General features: G+C 45.0%; 1 protein-coding gene across 1 annotated transcript in view; it reads left to right on the forward strand.

Annotated features, from left to right (window-relative positions):
- The window catches only part of MYO3B (myosin IIIB), a 429,342-nt gene that overhangs the window by 299,524 nt on the left and 119,524 nt on the right, over nucleotides 1–10,294 (forward strand). Inside the window, exons 24-26 of the mRNA XM_012812078.1 lie at nucleotides 2,882–2,993; nucleotides 4,237–4,399; nucleotides 7,508–7,588. Of these exons, the coding sequence (XP_012667532.1) occupies nucleotides 2,882–2,993; nucleotides 4,237–4,399; nucleotides 7,508–7,588 (356 nt within the window). The remainder of the gene's footprint in view (nucleotides 1–2,881; nucleotides 2,994–4,236; nucleotides 4,400–7,507; nucleotides 7,589–10,294) is intronic.

Here is a 10,294-nt window from a genome sequence, read left to right on the forward strand (position 1 = left end):
AGTGATTCTCTTGCCTCAGCCTCCCAAGCAGCTGGGACTACAGGCACCCACCACAACGCCCAGCTATTTTTTTTCTGGTTGTAGTTGTCATTGTTGTTTGGCAGGCCCAGGTTGGGTTTGAACCTGCCAGCTCCGGTGTATGTGGCTGGTGCCCTAGCCACTGAGCTATAAGTGCCGAGCCTCATTAAGTTCTTTTAAAATACTGTATCAAGGCCGGGCATGATGGGTCATGCCTATAATCCCAGCACTCTGGGAGGCCATGACAGGTGGATTGCCTGAGCTCAGGAGTTTAAGACCAGCCTGAGCAAGAGCAAGATCCCTGTCTCTACTAAAAATACAAAAACTAGCTCCACGTTGTGGCAAGCATCTGTAGTCCCAGCTACTTGGGAGGCTGAGGCAAGAGGATCACTTAAGCCCAAGAGTTTGAGGTTGCTGTGAGTTGTGAGCCACGGCACTCTACTAAAGGGTGACAGAGTGAGACCCTGTCTCAAAAAAATAAAGCAGAATAAAATAAAATACTGCATCACCAATAGCATTGAGCTTCCACCATGAGCAAGCTTGGGTTGCTTAAAATCAAGACAGCCATGTTATTAATGGCTGGGCCTACAAGTATAGTAATTACTTGTTTCACCACTAATTTTTCTACATAAGCTGTCTGTGCTTCAGCTTTCCCACAGACGATCACATCATATGTTAAGATTTTCCAGCTCTTCCCATCATCACCATATACTCCAGGACACAATCTTTTAAAGCCAAGTCAGAGAAACCATGACTGAAGCTATATAGTCTTGGAGAACCTGGGGCTGAGGGATCTATCCTGACGCTATGAACTGCCCAGGAAGGCCTAAATTTAACTCCTGGCCATCCCTCCTCCCACTTAGCTCCGGAAGATATCTACTGTGAGCAGATTCCTAGGTTTGGGCAAATGATCTAGCATCATCTGGTCCACTGTTCAGGTTCAGCGAGTGCTGCCAATGGTGGAAACAGACTCAGAGCCTTGGAAAAGGTCCCAGGATTTCTGAATGCAAATGTTTCCAGCAAATCCAGCATTATACCCTAACTTTTAAGACAGTCTTATAGTAAGAAAATAAAGTTAATGACTCAAGTATTGATCAGCTATGTTTGTTTTTCCATGAACAAAGATATGGGTATATTTGGCAGGAGGCAGGGATATATTTCATATTGTGGTGATCTTTTTATAAAAGTAGAAACAGCTTTACGTGTATTTCAAAATAGCAGATTAGTCTTGTCTAAAGAGTGGCAGAAAAACCTTTTCACAAGCAAATGAAGTTTATTTGTAAGTTTCTAAGGGGGTAAATTTAATTACTGATGGCAGCAAAGAGCAAAGATCCTTGAAGTTTGCTAATGAAAAACAAAATGAGATTTCCTAAAAGGATAATATATTGCACAAGTTTTACATATATATTTTTTTTTCTTTTTTTTTTTTTTGAGTCAGAGCCTCAAGCTGTCCCCTTGGGTAGAGTGCTATGGCATCACACCTCACAGCAACCTCCAACTCCTAGGCTCAAGCCAGTCTCCTGCCTCTGCCTCCCAAGTAGCTGGGACTACAGCCTACCATAACACCTGGCTATTTTTTGGTTGCAGCCATCATTGTTGGTGGGGCCCAGGCTGGATTTGAACCCACCACCTTAGGTGTATGTGGCTAGTGCCTTAGCCACTTGAGCCACAGGCGGTGAGCCTCACAAGTTATATTTTAAGAAACAGGGAGAATAAGAGAGAAGAAAGGAAAGGGGAGAAAAAAAATTTTTGGTAGTGGTGGAGTTCAGGATACATTATCCCAAAATATGGCATCTTGGCATCTGAGAAAATAACAGAGGCAGGAAGGTCACGCTCACCTTCCCTGGTTCTTTTCTCCTAAGGTAGGTCATAAAAGCTCGGAAGGATTTTCTGATCTTCCCCTGAAGCAAGACATAAGACCCTAATGTGAAAGGTACCTTCCCTAAGCCAGAAAAGGGAAACATCCTTATCCCTAAGGACCAGACACAGAGAAGAATCTGAAAAGACAGGATTTGCTAAATTCCCCCAATTTATTCCCATTTCTTACTCTTTGTCCAATCCTATTTCTCCACTACCATCCACTTCTTCATCAGAGTTGACATAAAACTACACAAGTTTAATTGTTACTTTGGGTCTTTATTTCCTTGTGAAGGCCCCTGTGTCACCTGTAACTTACGTCAAATACCTTTGTATACTTCTGTCTTTTGTAATAGGGGCCTCAGTTGTGAATCTAGGATGAATGAGAAAAAGGTATTTTTCCTCTCCTACAGTGCTCTTCTTTGAATCTACCCAGAAACCCTTTCATTTGAAAGTTTAGAAGTTCACAAACATGAAATAATTTTAAAAAACAAATACGGTTTTGGTAATTGTCTCAGGAAAACACACCTCTTCAAAACCTCATGTCAGACAGACAGCTCAGCAGAGAGACTCAGGAGTGATAAGCTACAATCACTTCTGTCCTCAGATTGCTTCCAATGCGACTTTGCAGAGTCAACATATGTACAATGGAATTTTAGTTATTTTTATATTAAATAATAATAGCACTTTAAATTATGGCTTTTATTTGGAAAGCTGTCTAAATTTCAGCTTTCTAAAAGGATTAGGTTTTGCATGCACAAGACGCAAGTATACATTGAATATGAATTACAAAGCAGCATTAAGGGGGGGAATACACATTGTAGAAAATATGAAAATAGATAAGAGCTGAGTTGATCGATTGTGTCTTCTACTACCTAGTATGCTATTACTGGTGCTTGACAAATATTTACTATTAAAAAACAAGGCCTGTCAATGGGTCTGGAGCAATTCTGCGATACTGAATCGAATGATTGAAAATGCTTCCTTTTACTGTTTTATTTTGTAGGTATTACTACTTGGCATTCAGAGCACATCAAACACCTCTTGCTAGCAAAGAGAGCTGTGTTGCTATCTTGGAAAAGTCTGGATTAGATCACTGGGTGCTGGGAAAAACAAAGGTAGCTCTTTATTTACCGTTCAAATTGTCACCTGTGATGTTCTCCTGCCAGCCTTTGTCTCTAGTCAGTGGTATCAGCAGCATGAATAGCTCTGTATCTTGCTCAGCAGACAAGACCCTACCCTAACAATGGTCTTTGCTGATCTTGAGTCAGGCATCCAGGGATCTTAGGGACGAGATGAGGAAGGTTTCCTTCCTGCTCTTTACGTCATTTGAGAGCCATTTAGCATTTCTAGAATGAGGTCTGTGAGCCCATTTTAAAATGTCCCTTTTTTCAAAACTACTTATCCTAGTATCTCATGTAAATACACAAATCATACTAATGGCAGTGCTGAGTTTCTTTTAGAGTTTCTCCCTTTTTCTCATTAGACTCATGCTATGTTATGTACTGTGTACTCTTACTAGTTTCAGTTGGGAGGACATCACATCCCTTTAGGATCCCAAGTTTTTATAGTCTATCCTGATTGCCTCACAAAATCAGCTTATCCTGAGTGTTGACAGCAACACTACTGCTCCTCAACAGAAATTAAACTGAAAAGAATGGAAAGGCCAGTAGCCAATACATTTAATACGAACCTGAGAGCAGTAGACAAACTAATACATGCCCATACAAGAGAAAAACTAAATGTTATTCAAGTGGGGGGGGGGGTTGGGGGGGAGGTACGAGGAGAAGGGAGGGGATTGGTGTGCTCACACCTAATCAATGTAGGGATTGGTGTGCTCACAATGTAGGGGTACATGGCACACCTCTGGGGAGAGGGCACAACTGCAACAGGGACCTTACCTAACAAATGCAAACATTGTAACCTAATCGTCTGTACCCTCATATTAATCTGAAAAGAAAAGAAATTAGGTATCTGGGGATTATCCAGGTCCCTCTCCTTCCACACATCCACTGTCGGTCTGACCTGCTGGTTGGCACCTTCATCAGTGGCTGCGGGGAAAGAGAGAAGCGCTCAAGCTGAGAATAAAACTCCTGTGACATGAGACTGGCCCAGAGAGCCCTGGGATCCCCTGAAATCCTACTAACTTCATCATCCTTTTACATTGATAATCAAAGATTGGCTCAGCCTTAGGAGGGGAATTGTATTTGTCCCCAAGAAGTCAGTAATGGGAGAATAAAAAAATCACTAGAAAGTTTATTTAGGGAGTGGTTTTAATTTTTTCCTGAAGAATATGCCGGAGTAGAGAGCACTTCTGCTGAGCAGCCCATCTGGAACGCTAAAACTAATGTCTCGTTTCAGGTTTTTCTCAAATATTACCATGTTGAGCAATTAAATTTGCTGCTTCAAGAAGTCATCGGCAGAGTGGTCGTGCTGCAGGCATACACCAAAGGCTGGCTTGCCGCTCGGAGATACAAAAGAGCCCGAGAGAAGAGAGAGAAGGGGGCCGTCGCCATCCAGTCAGGTACACGTCGGTTCCAACGCTGCCCCGGGTCTTGGCGTTGTGATAAACGCTGGGAGTACTCACCCACTTGACGCTTTCCTCAGTGGTTTCTTACGAACTTCCCTCCTTCCTTCCTTTACTTCTGTCTCCAGCAAGTATGTATTAAGTGCCTGCTGTAGACCAGGCCCTGTGCTAGGTGCTGAAATAGAGTCCTGAGCAAGATTAGGTAGGGACAAGAGGAACCTTCTTTCCCTGCCCCGAAAGTTTGATCATTTCAGTCTATCAAACAAATTGACCATAGACAGAAAAGGCACACAAACTTACTAATGGCCGAACACTTAGGAGTCACTTAGGAGTCACACAAAGTATGAAGCTCAAAGAACGCTGGGAAGTTGATGCGTAAATGTCCACTTCACAGGGGAGAGAGATGTGGAGGATGTAGGAAATACTGGAGGAAGAGTAAAAGGTTTTTCAGGATAGATGAATGGCCAAAAAAACAGACAATAATCTGAGAGAGTGTGAGGGCTCTGGATGTGGTGTCAGCCCTGGTCTTCCTTTCTGCGGTATGTATCATTTTCCTCCAAGGAAAAGTCATTCACGATGATTGAGTATGTTTTGGAGGGTCCAGCCTTTAGCTGGACAGAGGACTTTTCTGCCATTTGCTGCTGTGCGGCTGCTCTCCGTTTGAAGAACATTGTCTGAGCCCCGACAACCACCATGCTTCCTGACCTCACAGATAAGAAAACAAGCCATCACAATACACTGTGATGAGTGCCAGGACGGAGGCAGTCTGAACGGACCAAAGATAGGAAAACCTCACTGGCACAGACACAGTGCCACGTCCCCCGGAATGTCTGAGGTGATATACACCTTGTGTCTATGTCCAGCTTTTCAGCATTGGAGTTCCTAAGGCCATTTCCAGAAGGCGTTTCTAGCCCCGATGGCACGTGTAAGCCAAAGGAACAAACAGTGAGGCTCTCTCTGACGCCCAGCCGTGCCTCTTTGCACATGAATGTGCCATTTGTGTGTGAGTTCCTGTGCTGTGGACAAGCAGCTGTGAAAACATCAGATCTTGAACAGGGCAGACAATCTCTTTTGTGCTCCTGTAACCACAAATCATAAGGCACCCTAGTCCACTTTGGACTTTTTTTGAGCCAGAGTCTTACTTTGTCGCCCTTGGTAGAGTGCCGTAGCATCACAGCTCACAGCAACCTCAAACTCCTCGCCTCAAGTGATTCTCTTGCCTCAGCCTCCCAAATAGCTGGGACTACAGTGCCCATCACACCCCCAGCTATTTTTAGAGACACAGTCTCGCTCTTTCTGAGGCTGGTCTGGAACCTATGAGGTCAGGCAATCCATCACCCTCAGCCTCCCAGAATGCTAGGGTTATAGGCATGAGCCCCCACTCCTGGCCCACTTTGGACTTTTTGAGCTTGCCCAGCAAATTGGAGGCTTGTGATATTCAGACTGAAGTAGGAGGAACAAAGAGCAAAGACACTTATGTTCCTGGTGGGCGGCCTAATAGTCCCAGTACTGAATTTGAAGGACTTAAACCCTCTGCCCAAAGAGTCCCTTCCTCTCTTCTCTCCTCTTCACCTGCCTCCCTTGCCTTCCACACCACCACCCCCCCTCCCGCCCCCCAGCATACCTCCAGGTACGGAGTTCACTCACAACAAGTGCTAGTGTGGCAGCCCAGCCAGGTTCATCTGCCCACTGCCCAGGAGGAAGCCACTGTCCAGAGACTGCATTTTTTATAACAGAGAAAGGGTTTATTGAGCAAAGTGCTCAGAGGGGAGACAGGAGAAATCAGTCACATCTGCTTACCTGAGGATGGGGGACAGGGTTTTAAAGATAGCTTGGTGGGCAAGAGCTTAGGCAGTCTGGGTCTGTTAATTGGCTGGTTTCAGGGCAGAACCGTCAGTCCTTTGGTATGGGCACTGTCTGGGAGTTGGGGGGGTGGGGTGGTCAGGCCATTCACTGGAATGCAGATCCTTGGGTAAGTGGATAGTCAAGACTAGCTGATTCAGTTCCTTGGTCTGAGTGGTTAGCCAGTGTACTAGAATGCAGGACCTGGAAGAGATCTGAAAAGCTATCCCTAAGTTCCAAACAGATGATGTTATTTATGAGAAAAGTTAAAAATCTTTATAACTACCAGCTGTGTCCTCTAAAGTAACGATTATAAAGATGCAAGCAAGGGGATAGTGTCTATCTATTATCAAGCAAATGAGGGGACAGTGGCTGATTACTATGATTTTAGCTTAGCCTGCTCCTTCACAGAGTTTGATCATTATCATTATTTTAGCTAGGCCTATTTCCTTCACAGAGTTTTGGGGCCCTTACCCTAGTTCTTGCCTTGTACCCCTTCATCAATTTGCAAGTGCAGTTTCACTCGTGTCATGTACTTATTACTAATATTTCCCCTGACCATAGCTGGGTGCCCGTAGCTCAGTGGTTAGGGTGCTAGCCACATGCTCCAGGCCTGGTGGGTTTGAACCCTGCCTGGGCCTGCTAAATAAAACAAACAACAACAACAAAAGCCAGGCATTGGTGGGTGCCTGTTGTCCTAGCTACTAGGGAGGCTGAGGCAAGAGCTCAAGAGTTTGAGGTTGCTATGAGCTATGATGCCACAGCACTCTACAGAGGATGACAAAGTGAGACTCTGTCACAAAAGAAAAACAAAACTTCCCCTTACCTCCCTCCTTCTTATCTTCAACCGTCATGAGAGTGTTAGGCTATTCCATCCAGTTCCTTCCCACCACCCCTCCAAACCCCTTTCAACTGCACTATATCACCAAATCCTGAAGACAAGGCTTTCCTTGGGATTGGAATGACAGGCAAACACTTCACCTCAGGTAGGGGTGCCATGAGATTCATCAATGGAATGTAGAGCATCCTGGAAACTCATTGCCTGGAAAAAAAAAACAACTCAGAAGCCTCTTTGAAGCCAACTTGAGTACAGACAGGCCCCCTTTCCCCATCACAGCTCACAAAGCCTTGCTTATTTTATTCAGTGAGAAAATAGAAGGGAGGAGGAGAGGGTAATAGATTGGAGGAGAAAACAGCTTATATCAATCCTCTGGCACGTTCTTAAATTAATGTCATTCCTAGCACATGGTTTTCTATTTTTAGCCTGGAGAGGATATGATGCTCGGAGGAAATTTAAGAAAATAAGCCCCAGAAGGAGTGAGTCTGCTGCTCAGATTCAAGCAGGTAATTAAAACATCATTTCATAGTGTCCGCATGAAAATATTCTGCAGCTAAGGTCCTATGAGTTTAGAGAAGCTAAAAGGTTAATAATTCAGGAGCATTGGGATGAGTTGAGAGTCCTAGTGGGGGGTCCCGGTGCTTCTGGCATGCCCTGTGTGGTAATGATGAGACTGACAGTAGGTTTTGCTGCATGCTGCCCTCGGTCCAGGGCACGCTGACTAGGGACTCCTATATTCCTGATTTCAGAGAAAAGGGAACCAAGGCCCAGAAGTGAAGTGGCTTATCCATGGTCATGCTACCTGTTAGTGGCAGAGCTCAGGAATAGACTCAACTTTGCATACTGCCAACTGGACAAGTCTCTTTCCTCTTAGAGTCACACATCCCTCATCTGTGAAATGAAAGCACTGGTTAAAAAAGTCTGAAAAGTGCCTTCCATTACCTTGAAGTTCCCTGACTAGATATAAGACTTCCCAGTATAACAGACAAGGAATCATTTATGGACTTTACCAGCAAACTGAGTTTCCCCACTCCAGGCCTGTATATGGCTAATGTGGTCCCCTGGGCCTCCACAGGGTGAGCACACGGTGGCTCTATTGGCTCAGTTTGGCCTTGGTGGCTTGAGAGCTGTGAGCTCTGGATACTGTCTCATTCATCCCCTCGCTGGCTCTCAGGTCCCTCTGCTCATCTGTGAACACCTGTGACCACTGTGGCTGTTAGGCCCAGCTCCTGCTCTCCTTTGAAATTGTGTATTCCTAAGTCACTAAGCACCCCCCCCACCCTACCCCCTGACCCAGGGACTCCAGGACCTAGAGACAGAATGAGAGAGAAGTAGCTGGGCCAGTGGGCTCAGCGCCAAGGGGAGAGGGAGGGTCTCACATACTCCTGAGCTTGAGGTAGACCCTTAAATAAAACAGCTGCAACCTTTCCAAGGAGGTCCCTACCCAGGGACTTCATTCAAAAGTAAAATGTTTAGGAGGAAGGGTTGCACTTAAATGTAAATATTTTTTTTTTTTTTTAGACAGAGCCTCAAGCTTTCCCCCTGGGTAGAGTGCCGTGGCATTACAGCTCACAGCAACCTCCAACTCCTGGGCTCAAGCGAGTCTCTTGCCTCCGCCTCCCAAGTAGCTGGGACCACAGGCGCCCGCCACAACGCCCGGCTATTTTTTGGTTGCAGCCGTCATTGTTGTTTTGGCGGGTCCGGGCTGGGGATTCGAACCCGCCACCTTAGGTGTACGTGGCTGGCGCCTTAGCCGGTTGAGCTATAGGCGCCGAGCCTTAAATGTAAATATTAATTTTTAACACCAGGCCCCTGGGAATTCTAAGCTCTACAACTTCAAAGCCTCAGGAAGAGGCTACAATTCTTGCTGCAGCTTAAGAAAGACAATTGGAAGTGCATCATTTGTTCCCTACACACACACACACACACACACACACACACACAGAGGATACTGAGGCCGGGCTCAGTGGTTCTTGCCTATAATGCTAGCATTCTTGGGAGGCGGAGGGGCGGATTGCCTGAGTTCAGGAGTTTGAGACCAGCCTGAGTTAGATCAAGACCCGTCTCTAAAAATAGCCAGGAGTTGAGTCAGATGCCTGTAGTCCCAGCTACTAGGGAGGCTGAGGCAAGAGAATTGCTTGAGCTCAAGAGTCTGAGGTTGCTGTGAGCTATGACACTAGAGCACTGTACAGGAGTGACAAAATGAACCTCTGTCTCAAAAAAAAAAAAAAAAGGATACTGATTTCTGATGAAAGCCAAATATGCACCATGAATTTTAAAATATAAACTTTGAGCTTATATTGTTGACCCATGAATTCAGTGTGGAGGAAGCATAAATCCAGTTTTCCTTACCTGAAAATCATCTTTAGAGAGCTCCCTGTTTTGCACTCTGTTACTGCCAAGAAAATATCTCAGTGAAACAGAGAAAGGCCTGCTTCAGTGGCGCCCTTATGGGGTGGGCACCATGAAAGGATAATTTTGCTTAGTGAGAAACTAGAGAGAGAGCACATTTCTTTAAGGTGCCTCCTTTTTTTTGCCTTGCAGGCAATTCATCTGCCTTAAGCCTTTCAGCCAAAGTGTTCTCACCTATCAAGTGGTGCTAGTAACTTCCACTAACTAAGTCTGCAGGGGCTTAGCCGGACATGGGGTTAACTAGTGTCCCTCTTAGTTACTAGGAGGCCAGAGCCAAAGCAGACAGAATCTCTTTGGCCCTTTAGCCAACCCCATGGACAGGAAGCGACGTGCTGGTTTCGTGTTGGTGTTGAAGTTGCACAGACAGGGGAAAGCCGTTTGCAATTTTATGGTCAGTTTCCTTTTACTTGAGAATGTTCTCCTTATCTTTAGATTTGAAGTCAGGGTTGTATTTACCTAAAAAAGCAGCTCATTCTGACTTTTCTGTTTGGGGTTGTGATCTTCCCAAAGCATAATCTTTCTCATTACAAGTTCCTCTTCGGGCCACTAGGACATTTCCAAGTAGAATGAGACCCCAGCACAGCAGTTCCCTGTAGGAAATGGCTTAGGGATAGTACCTTGGCATAGCCATTTCTGATCATATCTTCTCTCATCTATTGTTTTTTAAACAAATAATTTCATTTGAAATGTAGATTTTGTAGAATGCATTTGCTGGCATTTTTAGTTCTGGCCCATTCTCTCTTTTTTTTAATGGTGTTGCTGAGATATGTTTTATATATATATATACACACACACACACA

This window comes from Otolemur garnettii, unplaced genomic scaffold, assembly GCF_000181295.1.
Source record: "Otolemur garnettii isolate 467f Iridium unplaced genomic scaffold, OtoGar3 scaffold00187, whole genome shotgun sequence".
Lineage (NCBI taxonomy): Eukaryota > Metazoa > Chordata > Mammalia > Primates > Galagidae > Otolemur > Otolemur garnettii.